We start from the raw sequence: 25,246 nt of genomic DNA, 5'->3' as shown, positions 1-25,246 counted from the left end.
CTGATGGCTTATCTTTTTTGTATTCTGAATCAGCTTTCCAGGTGCGTAGCTAAACTGCTCGGTGAGCGGCTAATTTTGAGGCTGATGTTTGAGAGGCAATAGTACCCATATCTAAGGCTGCTTCTTCCAAGAATATTGCAGCCTGTTTGATATGTGTCACATGGGATTTTTGCTCTCTGGATGTCGTTGAAATTTCCCCTACCAATGCATCTTGCCAGACAGCCACTGCTTTAGCCATCCAGGCTGAGGCCATGGCTGGTCTAATGATTGCCCCAGACAGGGAAAAAAATGTTGTTGTTTTTTTAGCAAACCATCTACTCTCCTATCCGTGACATCATTTATTGATGTTGAAGGCAGAAGTAATGTAGATTTTTGCACTAAGCGAATCACATGCATATCTACTTTAGGGGCTACCTTTCTCTTTAAACAGTCCTCAGTCAGAAAAGGGTAATTGGAATTCCATTTCCTAGGAATTCTAAATTTCTTACTGGGCATAACCCAAGCCTCTTCCATAATTTCCGTCAGCTGTTCTGATCCAGGAAACTCAGTCTTACCTGTTTTGGGACGTTTAAATAAAGGTGCCTTGGATTTTAACACAGTATATGTTGATTCTTCTAAGGATAAAATGGATTTCATTGCAGTAATCAACTCAGATATGTCCACTGAGCTGAGACCTTCTTCCTCATCCTCATATTCAGAACCAGAGTGTAATGAGTCTTCGTCCTCTGATGAGTCCTCATCTGAAACATGTGTAGACTCTGAAGATGTTGTTTTGTGTCTAAATGATTTACTTACCACTGGCTTTTCAGCCTGTTTCTGTTGAGAGGCTACTGCTTCCCCTGTGCTGCACATATAATAGTGCAACCTATCACCGGTACAGAAGTTGGAATTATCCACTCAGCTATACTGGATAATGTCCTGTGCAAACATAGCCCATGGTGGATCAACTTACACCTGCATCTGCCTTGAATATTTCAAGAGACCTTGGTGAAAGCTAATACAGTTTGCACACAACCCATCTTGAACCAGATCCTGAGATGTTAACCCAGCTTTACATGACAAACATGATATGAGTGTTGGTGCTGCTGTGAGTGTGTTTTCCTCACCTTTTCTGCTCTAAGACATGATAAATAATCAGACAATTTAACAGTGTAATACACAATTTGTGACTGTAATCACTTTAAAATGTGTTAAAGTGACATACAATCCGACCCTACCCTGTTTAGCACCAGCATTGAGGATCAGAGTAAACAGAGAAAACTGACAGAATTTATAGCAAAGTCAGCAATCACACTAACAGTCAGTCACAGATTATACATTAGTATAATAAGCAATATGACCATATATTCAACTACAGGTACAGTTCACGTATGTAGGAGAAACATATTACTGCATTACTTTATAAAAATGCTTTAACTGTATTCAGACGCATAGCAAAAGAAACCACAGTAATATTATCAAACTCATATGCATTATGCCCTTATCCAACTATTTGTACTCAAAGGTAGATAGAGACTTAGGGCCTAATTCAGACATGGTTGCATGCAGGCTATTTTTTGCACTGCTACGACCAGGTAATCGCCACCCACAGGGGAGGTGGGATTGCTGTGTATGGCTGCAAACGCTTGTGCAGAGAGCTGCACAAACAAAAAGTTTGTGCAGTATCTGCACAGCTCAGGACTTGCTCACCCGCTGCAATGATCCTTGCTGGAGCTGATGTCAGGATCCCTCCATGGAAACGGCCGGACACGCATGCGTTTTCCTCAACACTCCCAGAAAACGGTGAGTTGACACCCCCGGACGGCCTCTTCCTGTCAATCTTCTTGTGTTTGCTGCTGCGAATGCTTTCTTCATTATTTTTGTCGCTGCCCAGTGATGGCCATCGCCGGCCAGCAATGCGCCTGCGCATTGCGGCCCCCACGCATGCGCTGTTCAGACCCGATCGCACGGCTGCAAATAACTACAGCATGCGATCAGGTCTGAATGACCCACTTAGTGTTTTATAGCCCCCACTCAGGAGAGCGGGATACAGGGAGACTTACCCCGCTTCCAGAATCGATAAATACGAGTGGATCCATATGCTATAAGTGTCCACCGCCGCTCCGTGAAAATATAGTGAACACAGATTGCCAAGTGAACACTGATGCACCAGTCACACAGCCGCTTCAGTTTATGGCAGGAGACTCGGAGGAAACTGGTCGTGAATCGGGGGGAGGGGCGACCAGGGGTGCATCCGTCTCCCCACTGCTGATCTCAAAATTAGGGATCGCAGCCTCATGCTACTCCTGGAGCCTTTGATCCCTAAGGCCTAGCACTTGTGCACTCTCGGTGGCAGCCGCGTCAGCGACTGTTTGGTAGTTTCCCCCAAAAGAGTGCGGCTGTGTCCATGTTCCCCCTCTAAGCGGAACCTATGCCTTACCTTCCTCCCGTGCTCCGGCCACAGCCTGGTAACGTCTGCTGGACTTGCTAGTTTTATCCGACACAGACGCCCGCCGAAACAGCACTGTACTTGTGGGTAAGCGTTGTCGCGACTCGGAGGGGAGTAGTTGGAGTGACTCTTTCTAAGGTACGTATAAGACGCTGTTTAGAAAGATCACTCAGAAAAATATAGTAAGACTATAAAAATAAAGTAAAAAAGCTTATGGCTGCCAAAAACCAGCAGCCCTTAGACCATGGTCCGGCTCCTGCCTCACCAAACTAAAAACTGATTTGCCTGAGCCAGGTGGCAGGTATATATAGACGGGCCCACTGCGTACTGGGAGCCCAGAAAGCTTTGACCGATTGGTGCAAGATCCGCTGTCGCTCATCCATATCCCAATGTATCCTGTGGACCCTGCAGAAGAAAGTGGCCATTTTTCAGGCCAAGTAGATTAAGCATGACAACCATTTTCGGTTGTCTAGCAATTTCTAGTAACCATGGCAACGGCGGCCATTTTGCTGGCAAAGTTTAAGGAGCAAGACAACCAGTTTCTGTTCCTAAACAGTTTTGCTTGTTTCATTTCTACTCATATTGTACAGTGTAATCCAGGCATGTCCCAACTGCGGCCCTCCAGCTGTTGAGAAACTACACTTTCCAGCATGCCCTGACACAGCTTTAGCATTCTCTGACAGCAAGACTGTGTCGGGGCATGCTGGGATATGTAGTTTCACAACAGCTGGAGGGCCTCAGTTTGGACATGCCTGGTGTAATCCTTTTGACTCTTTATTTTACACCAGTGATGTAAAAGTGTGTGGAAATATAGAAATGGTCGTGTGAACATTTCCAAAATATTTCACAAGGTTTCTCAACAGTTTACTAAAATGTAATTACCCACCACTCTAAGAAATAAATGCCGTCTGTCCTCCAGTGATGGTAGCACATGCAAGGGGTCCAATAGGTAAGCCAGTAGCCCCTAAGCATCCCACCTGGCACCATGTAGGAGGTAATCACCAATCACCATCTGCCTTAGTATGGATTATTCATTTATAATATTCTCTTCCCTTAGTACTAACTAAATCTCAGTAATAGGTATAGAATTGCATGAGGAGTAATGGACAGTAGCACACCCAACCCCTACACAGATAGAATAAAAGGAGGAGCACTCACTGTAGGTATTCTGTAGTGCACCATAGCATAGTGAGTCATTATTATGACATTACATTTTTATTCTTAATTCCCATACATTCAGGTCACTGAATGTGCATTGTGCTCATAGCAATATAATCCCCTATAAGAGTTTTAAACTCGATTGAACATAATAAAATACACCTTTTGCCAATTCTTAAACAAACAACCCCTTATTTTTTGTTTGTTTGTTTGTTTTTATAAATGGGAAATGAAACTTAACTCATTAAATATGCATTTATAATAATTCAGCTATACAAAAAGAAAAAGTGATTCACTTGTATCTGATTGTTATTTCCACCAATAGCCCATTCATTGCAAACCCTTACACTATCTAGACAAATGTCCTCCTGTGTTCTCCATGTATTGTACTTTGTCTTTCTCAGATTAATGAGATTTGGCTTGTGGTTTTATTTGATACTTTGGTATTGATAGTATCTACTGATGTATTCATAGAATAGTAACAATAGTGTAACACTACTTACTGTTTCACATTAGTATCACATCGTCCCCAATGCAGGCAGAAGATCTGATTATTCTCCGTTCTAAAGCTTCTCATAATATGATAATTGAGATCTACCAGATAAATGTATTCTTAATGCTGTAATATGCAAATGACTATCGTATCGTGAATGTTACTTGGTAAGCAGACATATTAATCGCTGATGTTTTAACTGCAGACATATACTGTGATCTCCCGGACAGTAGAGAGCACAGCTGGTGAGGCACATCTGTCCCCATACGTACTATTCCCGCCGACGGTAGCTATTCACAGTACTGTATGTAATAAGGTTTCTATTTCAAGACTCTTTAGACTTGAGGCTTGTATCACTGCTATGTGTGTGTGTGTTTTGATTGTCTCCCCTGGCTAGAATGCCAGCATAGACTTCCCGGAATACAGCAATCCTTCTGGCTGAAACGTGATAAAACCTCTAATGGAGACTGATTTTGTTGCCGCACCCGGGAGAAACCCTAAAGTCTTGGAGGGCTTTTTGAAAAGTACTATGCATATGCCTAAGCCAATCAGGATGAAAGGCGCCTTTAACTCATCCAATGACAGCGCAGCACAGTGCATAAATAGAGATGTTAGCGGCTGCTCTCTATATGTATTCGTTTTTTTGCCTTTAGACGTGTTTCGTGAGGAGAGATGGCCAGGACCAAGCAGACCGCCCGCAAATCTACCGGAGGTAAAGCTCCCCGCAAGCAGCTGGCAACCAAGGCTGCTCGGAAAAGCGCCCCAGCTACCGGCGGCGTGAAGAAGCCTCACCGCTACCGTCCCGGGACTGTTGCTCTCAGAGAGATCCGCCGCTACCAGAAATCCACCGAGCTGCTGATCCGCAAGCTGCCCTTCCAGCGATTGGTGCGTGAGATCGCCCAAGACTTCAAGACCGACCTGCGCTTCCAGAGCTCTGCCGTTATGGCCCTACAAGAGGCCAGTGAGGCTTATCTGGTGGGGCTGTTCGAGGACACCAACCTGTGCGCCATCCACGCCAAGAGGGTAACCATCATGCCCAAAGACATCCAGCTAGCCCGCAGAATCCGAGGGGAGAGGGCATAGACACTCGGCACTCCTATACACGCAGCAACACAAAGGCTCTTTTCAGAGCCACCAAATCCTTCTAAACCAGCTGAAGCATAAGTTACACAATGGTGTTTAATTGGACGGATACCACCTCCTTTAGCTCTGCCCAGGCTCCTCGTAGTTAGTAGCCACAAAGCTCACGGCCTATATCCCTTAATTACCCGCACCTTCCTTCCAGCTTGCCGCTGCCCTGGAACAGTGGCGGGAGCCTCCTCAATTCAGCGTGCAGTCAGGGCACAGGGGGCTACTAGTCTTCACCATGAAAGGTTAGAGTTGATCAAGTGTAAGGGAACGTTTTAATAAGGCTCCATGAGCACTTTTCTATGGAAGTAAATGCCTGTAAGGCGGCTCTTTATAGAGTCCTCTACCGAGGAACTTGCCCTACACATCTAGTACCTCCCTTAATGAATCTGGGGGTCAAGCATTTAGCCGTGCAGCTCCGATTCTATGGAACTCACATCCCCGCATAGCTCGAGAGGCCCCCGCTCTAGAATCTTTCATACACACTCATCACTCTCTAAATGTCCATTTAGTATCTCCTGCATAGCTTCCCTGCGCTCCACGGTTTCTGTGCTGTGCTGTATTGTATTAATTTAATTTGTTTAGCGCTATAAGTCCTATTGCAGAAAGAACATTATGGAAATAACATTGTTATGTCTGCGCTCTACTGCTTGTTACACGCAAGGGTCTGATTTACTTCCCGTCAGAAGCACAACGCCAAGTACGATACTCGCACCTTTCCCGCTAAACAGCGGGCTACTTACTCCCACATGTACAGCATATCATGAATCAGCTCTTTGGGGTCAGGGTGGGTGGCTCTGAAAAGAGCCTTTGTGTTGCGGGGACAAGTATCTAGCAGTGAAATCACTTGCTCTTAGCTGGTTTGTGGCTCTCGGTCTTCTTGGGCAGCAGCACGGCCTGGATGTTGGGCAGAACGCCTCCCTGGGCGATGGTCACCCCACCGAGCAGTTTATTGAGCTCTTCGTCGTTACGCACAGCCAGCTGCAGGTGGCGGGGGATGATGCGGGTCTTCTTGTTGTCGCGGGCGGCGTTTCCGGCAAGCTCAAGAATCTCAGCCGTCAGGTACTCCAGTACTGCGGCCAGATACACCGGGGCACCGGCTCCCACACGCTCCGCATAGTTTCCCTTCCTCAGCAGACGGTGAACTCGACCGACTGGGAACTGGAGACCGGCCCGGGACGAGCGAGTCTTTGCCTTAGCACGGGTCTTGCCGCCTTGTTTCCCTCTTCCAGACATGCTTGCGAGGTTCAATGAGATAAAAGAGTCTCTCTTTCAACAGAAACACTGAGAGAAATGTCTCTAAAACACCGCCCTCCTCTTACATATATACTCAGAAGCGACATGCTGCTTGCTCTGTGATTGGTCTGCTTACAAGCTAAACAATGCAGCTCAACTTCATCCACAGACCAATCCGCAAAAAGAAGAGTGGGGTTACGATGCCTACCAGTGTCACATGACACTTCTACCCAATAGTGTAGCTTGCATTGGTGATGCCTCGTTTGCATAAGCTGCCTATAAATAAAACAGATGTGTGAGATGAGATGACCGCACAGATTTTCTACATTGTGTCGAAGAGATCCTAAAGAATGCCTGATCCAGCAAAGTCTGCTCCGGCGCCTAAGAAAGGCTCTAAGAAAGCGGTGACCAAGACCCAGAAGAAGGATGGGAAGAAGCGTAGGAAGAGCAGGAAGGAGAGTTACGCCATTTACGTCTACAAGGTGCTGAAGCAGGTGCACCCTGACACCGGCATCTCCTCCAAGGCTATGGGCATCATGAACTCCTTTGTCAATGACATCTTTGAGCGCATTGCTGGGGAAGCTTCTCGCCTGGCTCATTACAACAAGCGCTCGACCATCACCTCCCGGGAGATCCAGACCGCCGTACGCTTGCTGCTGCCGGGAGAGCTGGCCAAGCACGCCGTGTCCGAGGGCACCAAGGCTGTTACCAAGTACACCAGCGCCAAGTAATCACCCCCTTCTCTGACCCACATCAACACAAAGGCTCTTCTAAGAGCCACCCACCTCCTCTCTAATCGGGCTGAAACTATGATGGGTATTATATGTGCTACTTGCAAATCTGCCTTATTGTATCTCCGCTTCCATGAACTGTATATTCACTTCCAAACTAAAGCGGGGTCATATAGTCATCATATTACAGATGTCAGCATTAGTGCTTACATAAAGCAATCCATAGAGCAGTGACTGCCCGTGTAGCTGCTGCAGAACTAGAGAATTATTGTATCTTATTCCAATGTTACAAAGTATCAGTAGATTGTAGCAATTGGTCCCGTTGTTCGTATCACTTTGAATCTCCTATAAAAACAGTTGCTAAAAGGTTGTTTGTCTTTCAAGATGCCCTGTGTAGAATGCTATTGTTACTGTATCACTGCACGTGTAACACCGGGATCCAATCTCCGGTATCACTGCAGGTATATTGCACCGAATCCATTATAAGACATCAGGTTCCGTTTAGCTGCATTTAATGAAAGGAGATCTTTATGATCGCACAATACAATGCTGGCTTAGGTACACGTGCCAGCTGTGCTCCCTATAGTAACAGAGATACAGGGGGTGGCTGAGCAGCAGTGTTCCGGAGCGGGACTGGCTGAGTGCAGTATCAGCGGCGCTCATTATTACAGGGAGAAGAGAGACCGAAGCGCAGAGCTGACACTCAGACCGAGCCCGGGACAGACGTTACACTGACCAGCCAGAAGCGGCATGTCATTGGAGTGATTTTGTTTTGTCCCGCCGAAATCTGTTCGACTCATTGGTCCATTTTGAATTTTCATCCTCCAATCCCAATGAGGTTGTGCAAGTCACTTATTATATACCTATTATTTATCTGGACAATATATAATAAAGGATATTAAAACGGTTAAATTATAAATGTTTTTTTTTTTTTTTACTTCAATAAAAATAAGTCTATGAACAACAGTGTGCTAAATAAAGTAATCTATTATATAAAATAAATTATAGTGCAGTGCTAATAAATATATATATATATATATTATACTTTATGCTGTCCTATATTTATGACATTTCATTTTTTCTGATTTGCTATTTCTCAGTCGTCATCTATATCATCTGTTATGAGCCTTATATCAAATGTTGGGACGTTGATAAGAATGGGACTCAGTATGGATAATATTACATTGTATCTTAGGTTGAATATTATGTTGTACCAAGTACAGGAATTGTATGGGAAAAAAGATCTTAGATAAGTGTAACTTTATATTGCGTATACATCTTATGCCCCTAATCTGATGGTAAGGCAGTGACTTTTTAACATCTAATTATAGCCATGACTCCGCCTCTCAAAGTGCTCAGTCACCCATCAGGTCCGCTTACCTCTTTCTAAAGAGCAACCGAAAATGGGTTGCCTCATATTTCTTTGTCGTTAGCTATTGAATAATGTCTGGAAGAGGTAAAGGAGGTAAGGGGCTCGGAAAAGGAGGCGCTAAGCGCCATAGGAAGGTGCTGCGGGACAACATCCAGGGCATCACCAAGCCTGCCATCCGCCGCCTTGCACGGAGAGGAGGCGTGAAGCGTATCTCCGGCCTCATCTACGAGGAGACCCGCGGGGTGCTGAAGGTGTTTCTGGAGAACGTGATCCGGGACGCCGTCACCTACACCGAGCACGCCAAGAGGAAGACGGTCACCGCTATGGATGTGGTCTATGCTCTCAAGCGCCAGGGCCGCACTCTGTATGGCTTCGGAGGCTAAACACCGAGGCGCATCTAATACCATCACCCGCACACAAAGGCCCTTTTCAGGGCCGCCCATCTCTTCTACGAAAGATCTGTAACCCAACGTCTCTGTGTAGTGCTGTACTCTGACTATAAGCCGGGTCCTAGTACTTAATCGTTCCCTCACATTAGGCACACCGCTAGTGGTTGCTGTCTTTATTTGGAGTGATGATGAAAGGACCGGGCCAGTATTTTAGTGAGCTTATGCCCAAGCTGGCCACTACTAATGTGTAATGTTTATGAATTCTTGCAGTGGGTGAGACGTGAGTAGATTTGTCCTAGAGGTACCGCCATGATCCTTTGTTTCGAAGATGGCACAACACACTGTCGGTGGCTGACTAGTTCTAAGCTGTTGGACACAAGTTTTTTTTATGAAGGACAAACTAAGTATTCACTAGGAAATCCATGTTCTCTTACAGCTTAGCTTATCGGCGGAGTTTTTGAAAAATGTATCCGCTCTTCTTTAAACCAATCGGTGGAGGGGGACATGCTTACTTCTACCAATCAGCGCAGCTCAGCTTATATGCAAATTTGATGAAAGCAGCCAGGTTACATAATTCATTTTTTGGGGGGACAATGCCTGGGAGAGGTAAGGGGCTCGGGAAAGGAGGCACCAAGCGCTGCAGGACTACATATCATCCAGGGCACCACACAGCCTGCCACCCGCCGCCTAGTCCATAGAGGGGTCCTGCAGGCTTTGAACGTTAATTAACTAATTTAAGGGTCTCCTACATTAATCCAGAAACGAGCTATAGGAACAGGCTGTATTTTCAAGGGAGGCATTTTTTTTTTTTGTAGCAAACAATTATACCTTTTCCGGGTACCTCGCAGTCTGTACATCACCGGGAATGGCGTGCAGAACACGCGGTGCTGTTCCTTACACCAGACTGTACGACCAAGTACACATAAAACAACCATTCAGCTACTACGGGCGGCTGGAGATAGAAGAACCCGACACTTTAGTGTATACGTTCCCGATCTATCTGCAGATTTAACAGATAACTGCATTTAGTCCCGCTCCCCTGCATATCCCACTTATGCAGTGACTGCATGGGGCAGAGTAGATGGGCCAAGTGGTCCATATCCTGCTATCAAGAGCTATGTTTCTAGGACTGATGTGTAAGGGACAAACTAGATATTTCTGCCACATGTAGCGACTTCTTCACTACAGTTTTTATTTAGTCCCCCAATAGATCACATCGTGCGCCTACAGCTCTGCCGAGACAGGGTGGGTGGCTCTGAAAAGAGCCTTTGGGGGATAACAAGGAAGAGAGGCTGCGGCTTTACAATCACTTCTTGGCCGCAGCTTTCTTAGGCTTAGCTGCCTTCTTGGCCGGGCTTTTTGTGGCTTTTGGCTTCGCTGCCTTCTTGGCCGGACTCTTGGCAGCTTTGGGCTTCGCCGCCTTCTTGGCGGGACTCTTGGCCGCCTTCTTAGGCTTCACGGCTATAGGCTTCTTTGGGCTTTTGGCAGCAGCCGCTGTAGCGGGTTTCTTCACCTTTTTCGGGGTCTTGGCTGCACTCGGAGCCTTCTTGGGCTTCTTCGGGGATTTGGCCACTTTCTTCGCTGCAGGTTTCTTGGGCTTCAGGGACTTCTGGGCGGCCTTCTTGCTTTCCACTTGCTTCTTATTGAGCTTGAAGGAGCCGGAAGCGCCGGTACCTTTCACCTGGGTGAGAGTTCCTTTGGTCACTAATCCTTTCACCCCCACTTTGATGCGGCTGTTGTTCCTCTCCACATCGTAGCCTCCGGCAGCCAGAGCCTTCTTCAGGGCGGCAAGAGAAACCCCGCTGCGCTCTTTAGAGGCGGCCACGGCTTTTACGATCAGCTCGGAGACGCTGGGTCCAGAAGACTTGCCGCTCTTCTTTGCTCCTCCAGCAGCTTTCTTCGGCTGCCTCTTCTTTTTGGCTGCGACCTCTGATGGAGGAACAGCGGCGGCGACGGGGGCAGTTTCCGCCATGTTTGCAGAACTTAACTTTAATCAATAATACTACAACGCCCGGTGTTGACTCACGTCTTTTATATACACTGCCGGCTGTGCTGTGATTGGCTGCCGAGAGTGAGGTGTTCTGTGCTCCCATTGGCGGAATGAGCAGCCGTGTAAACTCTTCCCTGTCTGAGTGTACGGGGGAATCTGCTCTCACCTTGTGTTTCCCTAGCGCAGAAAAACAGTCTTTTATAGGGCATGAGGTGAGCGGCGAGCTGGCTCTCTGCACCACACCAGTACTCCAAGGTCTCCCCTAACCCTTTACTGTCATTGCTAGCCTATGCGCTGTGAAGAGTGCCGGGAATAGCCCCTGTCAGCTCACCTAGACCAGGCATGATCTGGCTGGCGTGTAATACATCTTTTCTGCGAAGCGAAAAATGTCTCATCGGGCACTTTTCTCTCCTCCAGGCACTACACCGAACAAAGGTGGCTGGGGCATAATCAGTGCAGAGGATGCCGCATTTTGAAAGACATAAAGGTGATGTGTGGGATGCTGTACACCCGGATGGATAGCACAGGCAGGTTGCCCCACAAGGTATTGGCACTCCTGTCTGGGAACTCTAGTTACTTTGACTAAATAAATAAAAGAAAGATATCTGGCGTGCATAATCAGCTTCAGAATAATCCTGCCGGCCTGAGATTCTCCATGTCCTGAAAAATGCTGGTGGCGTTTTCTCCACATGTTCTTATAATGATCCATATAGACATTGATGCATATCTATGCATCTTAAGTGTGTCAGTAGGTGGGCTATGGGGTCCCGTTCCCATTGATAGGAGACTGATATTTTTAAAAGAGGACATGGGAGCAATAGGGTGAGACCATAGGAATAAAGGGTACAATATCTGGAGACGGGAGAAATAAGGAGACGAGGAGTGGGAGATCAGAGGAGCAAAAGGAACAACAGAGGGAATCGGTATGAATAGTGATACAAATAAAAGGAGACAGTAATAATATGGAGAATAATAAGGGTACAGAGGGAAAAATGGAGAGGCAGAAATATGGGGATACATAAGGGGACCTCTAAGGGTAGTGGCAGGTGGAAGGAATGGATGAAAGGAAGAGAAACAGGGGGAAAATAAAGGTGAATGGGTAAAGATGGCAACAGGAAACAAACGGGGAGATGGGAGAGACAAGGGGAAAATCGGGGGAGACGTGATGGAACACGGGGGAGGAAAAGGAAGAACAAATAGGAGAAGATAGGAAGATTTTGAAGAATTATATGCTCACAATAGTTATGCGGAATAAAATTTAAATGACGTAGCTTGTTAAAAAATAACTAGCTGAGAGGAGAGGATCGACATTGAGGAATGGAAGGCAAATGGAGATGGAAGCGGGTTCTTGAAAAATACCGATGACTACTAACTGGAGGGCGTGTGCCAGCAGCAAGTACCATCCAGGTCTCACTCTCTTCCCCAACCCATGATTGCATGCTGGAGTTGTGATCTAGAGCATTGAGAGTCTCCAGAGCAGGTAGGGAGAACACGGAGCTAGACCTGGGCCACTACTAGGGATTTCTGGGGCCCCAAGGATGGTAGAAACAAAATAGAAATAAAAGCTGACCCATAAAAATATTTTTTTTCCAATACTTTTAATGTTTATTTTTTTCAAGAACATGTAAAATGGATATAAAAATAAATAAATATATCTGCATAAAGAAAAAGACAGTAACTAAAATAGAACAATAAGTGGTTGATTTTACGTACAGGGACTATTGTATCTGAAATTAGTCTCCACTGAGCAGATGAAAATCCCCTTTGTACAATCCACATACAGTACACAGCAGCTTTATATTCTCTTCATGCAGTTTCCCGGATACATAAGCTTTAGCTTGTGGTCTAAGTTGATACTTTCACAGATTGTATCCAAATGTTTCAATGGAATAGTTACAATTGAATAATACTGTTTCCCATTAGTATCATATCGTTTCACACACGCAGAAGTTCTGTTCATACTCCATTCTAAAGCTACCGTACGGTAGCGATGACCTAATATGACCTAATATGATTAATGTATTAACGTTTTAAAAATGAAATCATCATTATTATTTTATGCCATAGACAGTGTTTTTGACATATGTAGTTGTGACTTTTCTTATTTTTATTTTTATGTATATCTGCATTCATATTAATATCTCCCTGGAATTAGTGAGTATAGTTTGCAAGTACATACAATGGTATTTACTGTTTCCTATTAGTATAATAGTTTCCAGCACATTCCGAATTTCTGATTATACTCAGATCTAAAGCTTCTCAGAGGCAGTACGGATGGTGTAATGGTTAGCATTACTTCCTCACAGCACTGAGGTCATTAGTTTGATTCCCACCATGGCTCTACTGTAACTGTGTGGAGTTTGTATATTCTCCCTGTATTTGCATGGGTTTCCTACGGGTACTCCAGTTTTCTCCCACAATCCAAAAATATAATTAATTGAGTCCCAATAAAAATTGTTTAAGTGGTGCATGTGGTAGGGAATATATATTGTAAGCTCCACTGGGGCAGGGACTGATGTGAATGCATGTAGTGTAGTGATGTAGTGCAGTGGATAGGGGAATGTAGTGCAGTAATGAGGTGTTATGATAAAGTGCAATGTGTGGGGACACACAGGGGGGAATGTAGTGAAACACGCCGCTGATGGGGTATGTGACGCAGAGGGCATTTGGATCACATAGGGGGATGTTGTCCAAAATATCCCTCTTTTTTCTAAATTTTTGATAATGTGATTATTTTAGTCTTAGGGTTTTTTTTTTTTTATATTTTTATTTTATTATTATTAATATTACTATTGTTATTATTAATAATAACATTTTTTATAAACACATTTTGGGGAGGGGAATCACTGCTTTTTCCCTGGTGGCGAAAATCCTAGTTTCGGCCTTACCCTTAGTAATAGGCTTCATGCTGCCCAATACCGTTACATCAGTATGAGACATTAAACCGTTTTTTCCAGTACCAGGGCCTTTGCTTTGTATAGATTCCCCAAGAACAAGCCCCAAAACTCGGGGAAACTGTTCCTCTTTTCACCTGGGTGGCTCCATACCAGCTGGGAAAGTGCTCCAGGGAAGTTGCCTAGCAATGTCCGATAATTATGGCAATGCTGGCCATTTTGAAGGCCAAGTAGTCTAAACATTGAACCAGTTTCAGTTCCCTAGCAATGTCGGGTAACCATGGCAACAGTGGCCATTTTGATGGCAAATTTGATTTAAGCATGACAACCAGTTTCTGTTCCCTGGCAACAGTTCGGCAACCATAGCAACATATACGTTATGGTAAGAACTTACCATTGATAACAGTATTTTTCCTAAATCCACAGGTTTCACAGGATACATTGTTATATGGTTGAGCGATAGCGGTTCTTACACTAATCGGTCAAAGCTTTTTGGCCTCCCAGCATGCAGTGGACCCGTCCATATATCCTCGCCTCCTGGGTCAGGTAAATCAGTTGTTTTCCAAAGCTTAAGGCAGGAGCATCATGTAGAGCACTAATCAGGCGAGAAGACCACACATGCACAACCTCCCACCCTTCCGTACAAGAGGGAAGAGTTTAGTGAGTAAAAGGATCCTCAAATCAGGTGCGTCAAGGTGGGATATCTGTGGACATAGGAGAAATACTGTTATCAATGGTAACTTATTACCATAACTTATATTTCTCCTGCAGGGTCCACAGGGTATCTACAGGATACATTGGGATGTCCCAAAGCAATTTAGTGGTGGCAACGCTCCTGATTAGACAGGAGAATGCTTGGCCCAAATTCAGCATCCTGAGAGGCAAAGGTATCCACAAGCAAAATGTCTAATGAATGTGTTAATGGAAGACCATGTGGCTATCTTACATATCTGTTCTGCTGAAGCACCATGCTGTGCTGTCCATGATGGACCTACTTTACGAGTAGAGTGAGCAGAGACATTATCCGGAAACAGGAGATCAGCCTTCGAATATGCTTCTGAAATCGTCATCCAAAGCCACCTCGCCAGTGTCTGCTTACCAGCAGGCCACCCTCTCCTATGAAATCCGTAGAGAACAAAGAGATAATCTGTCTTTCTGATAGCACTGGTACGATCTACGTAGATCCTTAAGGCATGGACAATTTCCAACGATGCATCTCCCGCAGATAGGTCTGGCCCCTGGAAAGCCGGGACTACAATTTCTTTGTAAAGGTGGAATTTAGACACCACCTTAGGAAGATACCCAGATTTAGTTCTGAGAACCGATCTATCTGGATAAAAAATGAGAAATGGAGGACAAAATAATAATGCGCCAAATGCTGAAACTCTTCGAGCTGAAGCCATAGCCAGAAGAAAGAGAACCTTAGCTGTCAACCATTTAAAATCTACTCTTTTAAGTGGTTCAAATGAGGCAACTTGAAGGGCCTTTAGAACTAAACTTAGATCCCAAGGCACTGTAGGAGGAACAGAGGGACGTTGAATGTGCAGCATTACCTGGAAAAAAGTGTGCCCATTCTGTAGGTTGGCAATTTTCTTTTGGAACCATACAGTTAGTGCTGACACCTGCACTCTCAAGGAAGCCACCCTTAAACCAGAAGGAATGCTAGGATTCTGGAAATTCTGAAAGACCTGGGGTCAAGTTTCCGTTCACTGCACCATTGAATATAGGCTTGCCATATTATGTGATAAATGCGAGCTGAGGAGGTTTTCCTTGCTCTAAGCATTGTTTGAATTACCTGTTGAGAGAATCCTTTTGACTTCAGGATGGAGGTCTCAAGAGCCACGCCATCAAAGACAGTCAATCCAGATGTCTGTGATGGCAAGGCCCCTGAATCAGTAGATCTGGATGTTGAGGTAGTAGGAATAGAGCATCCATCGACATCCTCTGCAGATCTGTGTACCAATGTTTTATGGGCCAAGCCGGAGCTATTAGTATAACGGCACTTTTCCTTTTTATTATTATTATTATTATTACTACCGCCACCAGTTTTTTATATAGTGTACACATATTATTATTATTATTATTATTATTATTATTATTATTATTATTATTATTATTACCAGTTATTTATATATTATACATATATTTTGCAGTGCTTTACAGAGCATATTTAGCCATATACATCAGTCCCTGCCCCAGTGGAGCTTGCAATCTATAAACCCTATCACATGTACACACAGACACACATTCACACTAGGGTTATTTTTTTTCTTTGTTGGAAGCCAATTAACCTACCAGTATATTTTTGGATTGTGAGAGGAAACCGGAGTACCCGAAGGAAACCCATGCAAGTACGGGGAGAATATACAAACTCCACACAGTTAGGGCTATGGTGGGAATCGAACCCATGACCTCAGTGCTGTGAGGCAGTAATGCTAACCATTACACCATCCATACTTTTACCTTTCTCACCACCCTGGTTAACAGGGTGATGGTAGGAAACACATAGGCCAGACGAAAGTCCCATCTCACTGACAGGGCATCCATCTTCCTTGGTCCACTGCACCTAGAAGCAATTTCTTCCTGACACTGCTCCTCAGCCCTGAATGCTGGCATCTGTTGTCAGAATTTCCCAATCTGATATCCAAAAGGGTCTCCCTTTGTCCAGATGGGCTGTCTGTAGCCACCAGGCTAATGACCTCCTTCCTTCCAGAGGAAGAATCATAGTCTGCATTTTTATTGTCTGATGACCCCATTCCACTTGGTAAGGATCCGATGTTGCAGAGGTCTTGAATGGAACTGAGCATACTCTACCATGTTGAAAATTGACACCATTAGACACATCACACACATTGCTGCGAGAATTTATACTCTTCGACAGTGTAGAAGCTCCTGGATCCTTTACTGAAGTTTGGATATTTTTCTCAGAAGTAAAATTACTCTCTGACGGCTCAAATCCAATACAGCCCCAAATGAGTCATCCGTTATGACGGAACAAAAGATGATTTTGCCCAATCTATGAGCCAACCGTGCTTCTGCAGACACTCTATTGTATGTTGCAGATGACACAGAAGCAATACCTGAGACTGTGCCAGGATAAAAAGATCGTTGAGGTATGGAAATATTCTTATCCCCTGCTGGCGGAGATAAGCTACCATAATCACCACATTTTTGGTGAATACTCTGGGGGCTGTGGCCAGACCAAATGGCAGAGCCTGAATCTGAAAATGCTGTTGGAGGATAGCGAATTTGAGATAGCGCTGATGGGACAGAGCTATAGGAACATGCAGGTAAGGATCCTGTATATCCAGGGATACCATAAAATCCCATGGTTCCATAGCCAAAATGATGGAATGTAAGGTCTCCATATGAAACCGAGGTACCCAAATGTATTTGTTCAGCATTTTTAGATTGAGTGTGAGCTGGAACGACTAGTTCAGCTTCTGGACTAAAAACAGGTTGGAGTAGAAACCCTGTCCTTGTTGTGCAGGAGGAACAGGAATGATTACTCCTGACTGAAGCAATTTCTGAACTGCCTCTTGCAAAACCCTGGCCCTCGTTTCTACCAAAGAAAGGCTGGTACAATAAAAAAAAAAAACCTTTGAGTAGGGTTTTTCCTGAAAGAAAACGCATAACTGGGATACACCGCTTCTTGCACCCAGGCATCTGTGGTAGACTGCTGCCAGATTTGTGCAAAATGAATAAGTCGGCCTCCCACCCTGGGTTCCCCCAGGTGGAGGCCCGCACCATCAGGCTGATGGCTTATCTTTTTTGTATTCTGAATCAGCTTTCCAGGTGCGTAGCTAAACTGCTCGGTGAGCGGCTAATTTTGAGGCTGATGTTTGAGAGGCAATAGTGCCCATATCTAAGGCTGCTTCTTCCAAGAATATTGCAGCCTGTTTGATATGTGTCACATGGGATTTTTGCTCTCTGGATGTCGTTGAAATTTCCCCTACCAATGCATCTTGCCAGACAGCCACTGCTTTAGCCATCCAGGCTGAGGCCATGGCTGGTCTAATGATTGCCCCAGACAGGGAAAAAAAAGTTGTTGTTTTTTAGCAAACCATCTACTCTCCTATCCGTGACATCATTTATTGATGTTGAAGGCAGAAGTAATGTAGATTTTTGCACTAAGCGAATCACATGCATATCTACTTTAGGGGCTACCTCTCTCTTTAAACAGTCCTCAGTCAGAAAAGGGTAATTGGAATTCCATTTCCTAGGAATTCTAAATTTCTTACTGGGCATAACCCAAGCCTCTTCCATAATTTCCGTCAGCTGTTCTGATCCAGGAAACTCAGTCTTACCTGTTTTGGGACGTTTAAATAAAGGTGCCTTGGATTTTAACACAGTATATGTTGATTCTTCTAAGGATAAAATGGATTTCATTGCAGTAATCAACTCAGATATGTCCACTGAGCTGAGACCTTCTTCCTCATCCTCATATTCAGAACCAGAGTGTAATGAGTCTTCGTCCTCTGATGAGTCCTCATCTGAAACATGTGTAGACTCTGAAGATGTTGTTTTGTGTCTAAATGATTTACTTACCACTGGCTTTTCAGCCTGTTTCTGTTGAGAGGCTACTGCTTCCCCTGTGCTGCACATATAATAGTGCAACCTATCACCGGTACAGAAGTTGGAATTATCCACTCAGCTATACTGGATAATGTCCTGTGCAAACATAGCCCATGGTGGATCAACTTACACCTGCATCTGCCTTGAATATTTCAAGAGACCTTGGTGAAAGCTAATACAGTTTGCACACAACCCATCTTGAACCAGATCCTGAGATGTTAACCCAGCTTTACATGACAAACATGATATGAGTGTTGGTGCTGATGTGAGTGTGTTTTCCTCACCTTTTCTGCTCTAAGACATGATAAATAATCAGACAATTTAACAGTGTAATACACAATTTGTGACTGTAATCACTTTAAAATGTGTTAAAGTGACATACAATCCGACCCTACCCTGTTTAGCACCAGCATTGAGGATCGGAGTAAACAGAGAAAACTGACAGAATTTATAGCAAAGTCAGCAATCACACTAACAGTCAGTCACAGATTATACATTAGTATAATAAGCAATATGACCACATATTCAACTACAGGTACAGTTCACGTATGTAGGAGAAACATATTACTGCATTACTTTATAAAAATGCTTAAACTGTATTCAGACGCATAGCAAAAGAAACCACAGTAATATTATCAAACTCATATGCATTATGCCCTTATCCAACTATTTGTACTCAAAGGTAGATAGAGACTTAGGGCCTAATTCAGACATGGTTGCATGCAGGCTATTTTTTGCACTGCTACGACCAGGTAATCGCCACCCACAGGGGAGGTGGGATTGCTGTGTATGGCTGCAAACGCTTGTGCAGAGAGCTGCACAAACAAAAAGTTTGTGCAGTCTCTGCACAGCTCAGGACTTGCTCACCCGCTGCAATGATCCTTGCTGGAGCTGATGTCAGGATCCCTCCATGGAAACGGACGGACACGCATGCGTTTTCCTCAACACTCCCAGAAAACGGTGAGTTGACACCCCCGGACGGCCTCTTCCTGTCAATCTTCTTGTGTTTGCTGCTGCAAATGCTTTCTTCATTATTTTTGTCGCTGCCCAGTGATGGCCATCGCCGGCCAGCAACGCGCCTGCGCATTGCGGCCCCCACGCATGCGCTGTTCAGACCCGATCGCACGGCTGCAAATAACTACAGCATGCGATCAGGTCTGAATGACCCACTTAGTGTTTTATAGCCCCCACTCAGGAGAGCGGGATACAGGGAGACTTACCCCGCTTCCAGAATCGATAAATACGAGTGGATCCATATGCTATAAGTGTCCACCGCCGCTCCGTGAAAATATAGTGAACACAGATTGCCAAGTGAACACTGATGCACCAGTCACACAGCCGCTTCAGTTTATGGCAGGAGACTCGGAGGAAACTGGTCGTGAATCGGGGGGGGAGGGGCGACCAGGGGTGCATCCGTCTCCCCACTGCTGATCTCAAAATTAGGGATCGCAGCCTCATGCTACTCCTGGAGCCTTTGATCCCTAAGGCCTAGCACTTGTGCACTCTCGGTGGCAGCCGCGTCAGCGACTGTTTGGTAGTTTCCCCCAAAAGAGTGCGGCTGTGTCCATGTTCCCCCTCTAAGCGGAACCTATGCCTTACCTTCCTCCCGTGCTCCGGCCACAGCCTGGTAACGTCTGCTGGACTTGCTAGTTTTATCCGACACAGACGCCCGCCGAAACAGCACTGTACTCGTGGGTAAGCGTTGTCGCGACTCGGCGGGGAGTAGTTGGAGTGACTCTTTCTAAGGTACGTATAAGACGCTGTTTAGAAAGATCACTCAGAAAAAAATAGTAAGACTATAAAAATAAAGTAAAAAAGCTTATGGCTGCCAAAAACCAGCAGCCCTTAGACCATGGTCCGGCTCCTGCCTCACCAAACTAAAAACTGATTTGCCTGAGCCAGGTGGCAGGTATATATAGACGGGCCCACTGCGTACTGGGAGCCCAGAAAGCTTTGACCGATTGGTGCAAGATCCGCTGTCGCTCATCCATATCCCAATGTATCCTGTGGATACCCTGTGGACCCTGCAGGAGAAAGTGGCCATTTTTCAGGCCAAGTAGATTAAGCATGACAACCATTTTCGGTTGCCTAGCAATTTCTAGTAACCATGGCAACGGCGGCCATTTTGCTGGCAAAGTTTAAGGAGCAAGACAACCAGTTTCTGTTCCTAAACAGTTTTGCTTGTTTCATTTCTACTCATATTGTACAGTGTAATCCAGGCATGTCCCAACTGCGGCCCTCCAGCTGTTGAGAAACTACACTTTCCAGCATGCCCTGACACAGCTTTAGCATTCTCTGACAGCAAGACTGTGTCGGGGCATGCTGGGATATGTAGTTTCACAACAGCTGGAGGGCCTCAGTTTGGACATGCCTGGTGTAATCCTTTTGACTCTTTATTTTACACCAGTGATGTAAAAGTGTGTGGAAATATAGAAATGGTCGTGTGAACATTTCCAAAATATTTCACAAGGTTTCTCAACAGTTTACTAAAATGTAATTACCCACCGCTCTAAGAAATAAATGCCGTCTGTCCTCCAGTGATGGTAGCACATGCAAGGGGTCCAATAGGTAAGCCAGTAGCCCCTAAGCATCCCACCTGGCACCATGTAGGAGGTAATCACCAATCACCATCTGCCTTAGTATGGATTATTCATTTATAATATTCTCTTCCCTTAGTACTAACTAAATCTCAGTAATAGGTATAGAATTGCATGAGGAGTAATGGACAGTAGCACACCCAACCCCTACACAGATAGAATAAAAGGAGGAGCACTCACTGTAGGTATTCTGTAGTGCACCATAGCATAGTGAGTCATTATTATGACATTACATTTTTATTCTTAATTCCCATACATTCAGGTCACTGAATGTGCATTGTGCTCATAGCAATATAATCCCCTATAAGAGTTTTAAACTCGATTGAACATAATAAAATACACCTTTTGCCAATTCTTAAACAAACAACCCCTTATTTTTTGTTTGTTTGTTTGTTTGTTTTTATAAATGGGAAATGAAACTTAACTCATTAAATATGCATTTATAATAATTCAGCTATACAAAAAGAAAAAGTGATTCACTTGTATCTGATTGTTATTTCCACCAATAGCCCATTCATTGCAAACCCTTACACTATCTAGACAAATGTCCTCCTGTGTTCTCCATGTATTGTACTTTGTCTTTCTCAGATTAATGAGATTTGGCTTGTGGTTTTATTTGATACTTTGGTATTGATAGTATCTACTGATGTATTCATAGAATAGTAACAATAGTGTAACACTACTTACTGTTTCACATTAGTATCACATCGTCCCCAATGCAGGCAGAAGATCTGATTATTCTCCGTTCTAAAGCTTCTCATAATATGATAATTGAGATCTACCAGATAAATGTATTCTTAATGCTGTAATATGCAAATGACTATCGTATCGTGAATGTTACTTGGTAAGCAGACATATTAATCGCTGATGTTTTTACTGCAGACATATACTGTGATCTCCCGGACAGTAGAGAGCACAGCTGGTGAGGCACATCTGTCCCCATACGTACTATTCCCGCCGACGGTAGCTATTCACAGTACTGTATGTAATAAGGTTTCTATTTCAAGACTCTTTAGACTTGAGGCTTGTATCACTGCTATGTGTGTGTGTGTGTGTGTGTTTTGATTGTCTCCCCTGGCTAGAATGCCAGCATAGACTTCCCGGAATACAGCAATCCTTCTGGCTGAAACGTGATAAAACCTCTAATGGAGACTGATTTTGTTGCCGCACCCGGGAGAAACCCTAAAGTCTTGGAGGGCTTTTTGAAAAGTACTATACATATGCCTAAGCCAATCAGGATGAAAGGCGCCTTTAACTCATCCAATGACAGCGCAGCACAGTGCATAAATAGAGATGCTAGCGGCTGCTTTCTATATGTATTCGTTTTTTTGCCTTTAGACGTGTTTCGTGAGGAGAGATGGCCAGGATCAAGCAGACCGCCCGCAAATCTACCGGAGGTAAAGCTCCCCGCAAGCAGCTGGCAACCAAGGCTGCTCGGAAAAGCGCCCCAGCTACCGGCGGCGTGAAGAAGCCTCACCGCTACCGTCCCGGGACTGTTGCTCTCAGAGAGATCCGCCGCTACCAGAAATCCACCGAGCTGCTGATCCGCAAGCTGCCCTTCCAGCGATTGGTGCGTGAGATCGCCCAAGACTTCAAGACCGACCTGCGCTTCCAGAGCTCTGCCGTTATGGCCCTACAAGAGGCCAGTGAGGCTTATCTGGTGGGGCTGTTCGAGGACACCAACCTGTGCGCCATCCACGCCAAGAGGGTAACCATCATGCCCAAAGACATCCAGCTAGCCCGCAGAATCCGAGGGGAGAGGGCATAGACACTAGAGATGAGCGCCGGAAATTTTTCGGGTTTTGTGTTTTGGTTTTGGGTTCGGTTCCGCGGCCGTGTTTTGGGTTCGACCGCGTTTTGGCAAAACCTCACCGAATTTTTTTTGTCGGATTCGGGTGTGTTTTGGATTCGGGTGTTTTTTTCAAAAAACCCTAAAAAACAGCTTAAATCATAGAATTTGGGGGTAATTTTGATCCCAAAGTATTATTAACCTCAAAAAACATAATTTACACTCATTTTCAGCCTATTCTGAACACATCACACCTCACAATATTATTTTTAGTCCTAAAATTTGCACCGAGGTCGCTGTGTGAGTAAGATAAGCGACCCTAGTGGCCGACACAAACACCGGGCCCATCTAGGAGTGGCACTGCAGTGTCACGCAGGATGGCCCTTCCAAAAAACCCTCCCCAAACAGCACATGACGCAAAGAAAAAAAGAGGCGCAATGAGGTAGCTGACTGTGTGAGTAAGATTAGCGACCCTAGTGGCCGACACAAACACCGGGCCCATCTAGGAGTGGCACTGCAGTGTCACGCAGGATGTCCCTTCCAAAAAACCCTCCCCAATCAGCACATGATGCAAAGAAAAAGAAAAGAAAAAAGAGGTGCAAGATGGAATTATCCTTGGGCCCTCCCACCCACCCTTATGTTGTATAAACAAAACAGGACATGCACACTTTAACCAACCCATCATTTCAGTGACAGGGTCTGCCACACGACTGTGACTGATATGACGGGTTGGTTTGGACCCCCCCCAAAAAAGAAGCAATTAATCTCTCCTTGCACAAACTGGCTCTACAGAGGCAAGATGTCCACCTCATCTTCACCCTCCGATATATCACCGTGTACATCCCCCTCCTCACAGATTATCAATTCGTCCCCACTGGAATCCACCATCTCAGCTCCCTGTGTACTTTGTGGAGGCAATTGCTGCTGGTCAATGTCTCCGCGGAGGAATTGATTATAATTCATTTTAATGAACATCATCTTCTCCACATTTTCTGGATGTAACCTCGTACGCCGATTGCTGACAAGGTGAGCGGCGGCACTAAACACTCTTTCGGAGTACACACTTGTGGGAGGGCAACTTAGGTAGAATAAAGCCAGTTTGTGCAAGGGCCTCCAAATTGCCTCTTTTTCCTGCCAGTATAAGTACGGACTGTGTGACGTGCCTACTTGGATGCGGTCACTCATATAATCCTCCACCATTCTATCAATGTTGAGAGAATCATATGCAGTGACAGTAGACGACATGTCCGTAATCGTTGTCAGGTCCTTCAGTCCGGACCAGATGTCAGCATCAGCAGTCGCTCCAGACTGCCCTGCATCACCGCCAGCGGGTGGGCTCGGAATTCTGAGCCTTTTCCTCGCACCCCCAGTTGCGGGAGAATGTGAAGGAGGAGATGTTGACAGGTCGCGTTCCGCTTGACTTGACAATTTTGTCACCAGCAGGTCTTTCAACCCCAGCAGACCTGTGTCTGCCGGAAAGAGAGATCCAAGGTAGGCTTTAAATCTAGGATCGAGCACGGTGGCCAAAATGTAGTGCTCTGATTTCAACAGATTGACCACCCGTGAATCCTTGTTAAGCGAATTAAGGGCTGCATCCACAAGTCCCACATGCCTAGCGGAATCGCTCCGTGTTAGCTCCTTCTTCAATGCCTCCAGCTTCTTCTGCAAAAGCCTGATGAGGGGAATGACCTGACTCAGGCTGGCAGTGTCTGAACTGACTTCACGTGTGGCAAGTTCAAAGGGCATCAGAACCTTGCACAACGTTGAAATCATTCTCCACTGCACTTGAGACAGGTGCATTCCATCTCCTATATCGTGCTCAATTGTATAGGCTTGAATGGCCTTTTGCTGCTCCTCCAACCTCTGAAGCATATAGAGGGTTGAATTCCACCTCGTTACCACTTCTTGCTTCAGATGATGGCAGGGCAGGTTCAGTAGTTTTTGGTGGTGCTCCAGTCTTCTGTACGTGGTGCCTCTACGCCGAAAGTGTCCCGCAATTTTTCTGGCCACCGACAGCATCTCTTGCACGCCCCTGTCGTTTTTTAAAAAATTCTGCACCACCAAATTCAAGATATGTGCAAAACATGGGACGTGATGGAATTTGCCCATATTTAATGCACACACAATATTGCTGGCGTTGTCCGATGCCACAAATCCACAGGAGAGTCCAATTGGGGTAAGCCATTCCGCGATGATCTTCCTCAGTTGCCGTAAGAGGTTTTCAGCTGTGTGCGTATTCTGGAAAGCGGTGATACAAAGCGTAGCCTGCCTAGGAAAGAGTTGGCGTTTGCGAGATGCTGCTACTGGTGCCGCCGCTGCTGTTCTTGCGGCGGGAGTCCATACATCTACCCAGTGGGCTGTCACAGTCATATAGTCCTGACCCTGCCCTGCTCCACTTGTCCACATGTCCGTGGTTAAGTGGACATTGGGTACAACTGCATTTTTTAGGACACTGGTGAGTCTTTT

General features: G+C 45.2%; 6 protein-coding genes across 6 annotated transcripts; 4 read left to right on the top strand and 2 right to left on the bottom strand.

Moving 5' to 3' along the window:
- Positions 1 to 4,705: 4,705 nt before the first annotated feature.
- Positions 4,706 to 5,218, top strand: LOC135010498 (histone H3). The gene has a single exon (XM_063952382.1). It carries the CDS (start codon positions 4,752 to 4,754, stop codon positions 5,160 to 5,162), a length of 411 nt encoding a protein of 136 aa, XP_063808452.1. The 5' UTR covers positions 4,706 to 4,751; the 3' UTR covers positions 5,163 to 5,218.
- Positions 5,219 to 5,997: 779 nt separating this feature from the next.
- LOC135010499 (histone H2A type 1-like) lies at positions 5,998 to 6,639 on the bottom strand. The gene has a single exon (XM_063952384.1). The coding sequence runs from the start codon at positions 6,441 to 6,443 to the stop codon at positions 6,051 to 6,053; it is 393 nt and encodes a 130-aa protein (XP_063808454.1). The 5' UTR covers positions 6,444 to 6,639; the 3' UTR covers positions 5,998 to 6,050.
- A 105-nt stretch (positions 6,640 to 6,744) lies between these two features.
- On the top strand, positions 6,745 to 7,225 carry LOC135010500 (histone H2B 1.1-like). The gene has a single exon (XM_063952385.1). It carries the CDS (start codon positions 6,794 to 6,796, stop codon positions 7,172 to 7,174), a length of 381 nt encoding a protein of 126 aa, XP_063808455.1. The 5' UTR covers positions 6,745 to 6,793; the 3' UTR covers positions 7,175 to 7,225.
- A 1,359-nt stretch (positions 7,226 to 8,584) lies between these two features.
- On the top strand, positions 8,585 to 8,989 carry LOC135010502 (histone H4). Its single transcript, XM_063952387.1, has one exon. The coding sequence runs from the start codon at positions 8,618 to 8,620 to the stop codon at positions 8,927 to 8,929; it is 312 nt and encodes a 103-aa protein (XP_063808457.1). The 5' UTR covers positions 8,585 to 8,617; the 3' UTR covers positions 8,930 to 8,989.
- A 1,101-nt stretch (positions 8,990 to 10,090) lies between these two features.
- On the bottom strand, positions 10,091 to 11,058 carry LOC135010496 (histone H1B-like). Its single transcript, XM_063952380.1, has one exon. The coding sequence runs from the start codon at positions 10,905 to 10,907 to the stop codon at positions 10,242 to 10,244; it is 666 nt and encodes a 221-aa protein (XP_063808450.1). The 5' UTR covers positions 10,908 to 11,058; the 3' UTR covers positions 10,091 to 10,241.
- Positions 11,059 to 22,348: 11,290 nt separating this feature from the next.
- On the top strand, positions 22,349 to 22,759 carry LOC135010490 (histone H3-like). The gene has a single exon (XM_063952373.1). It carries the CDS (start codon positions 22,349 to 22,351, stop codon positions 22,757 to 22,759), a length of 411 nt encoding a protein of 136 aa, XP_063808443.1.
- Positions 22,760 to 25,246: the final 2,487 nt, after the last annotated feature.

Source organism: Pseudophryne corroboree, unplaced genomic scaffold (assembly GCF_028390025.1).
Source record: "Pseudophryne corroboree isolate aPseCor3 unplaced genomic scaffold, aPseCor3.hap2 scaffold_2354, whole genome shotgun sequence".
Lineage (NCBI taxonomy): Eukaryota > Metazoa > Chordata > Amphibia > Anura > Myobatrachidae > Pseudophryne > Pseudophryne corroboree.
Note: the sequence above shows the minus strand (reverse complement) of the source record. Positions and strands in the feature narration are given on the sequence as shown.

Excerpts from the sequence above, each read along its gene's own strand:
- LOC135010498 (XM_063952382.1), top strand. The coding sequence starts at position 4,752 with ATGGCCAGGACCAAGCAGACCGCCCGCAAATCTACCGGAGGTAAAGCT.
- LOC135010499 (XM_063952384.1), bottom strand. The coding sequence starts at position 6,443 with ATGTCTGGAAGAGGGAAACAAGGCGGCAAGACCCGTGCTAAGGCAAAG.
- LOC135010500 (XM_063952385.1), top strand. The coding sequence starts at position 6,794 with ATGCCTGATCCAGCAAAGTCTGCTCCGGCGCCTAAGAAAGGCTCTAAG.
- LOC135010502 (XM_063952387.1), top strand. The coding sequence starts at position 8,618 with ATGTCTGGAAGAGGTAAAGGAGGTAAGGGGCTCGGAAAAGGAGGCGCT.
- LOC135010496 (XM_063952380.1), bottom strand. The coding sequence starts at position 10,907 with ATGGCGGAAACTGCCCCCGTCGCCGCCGCTGTTCCTCCATCAGAGGTC.
- LOC135010490 (XM_063952373.1), top strand. The coding sequence starts at position 22,349 with ATGGCCAGGATCAAGCAGACCGCCCGCAAATCTACCGGAGGTAAAGCT.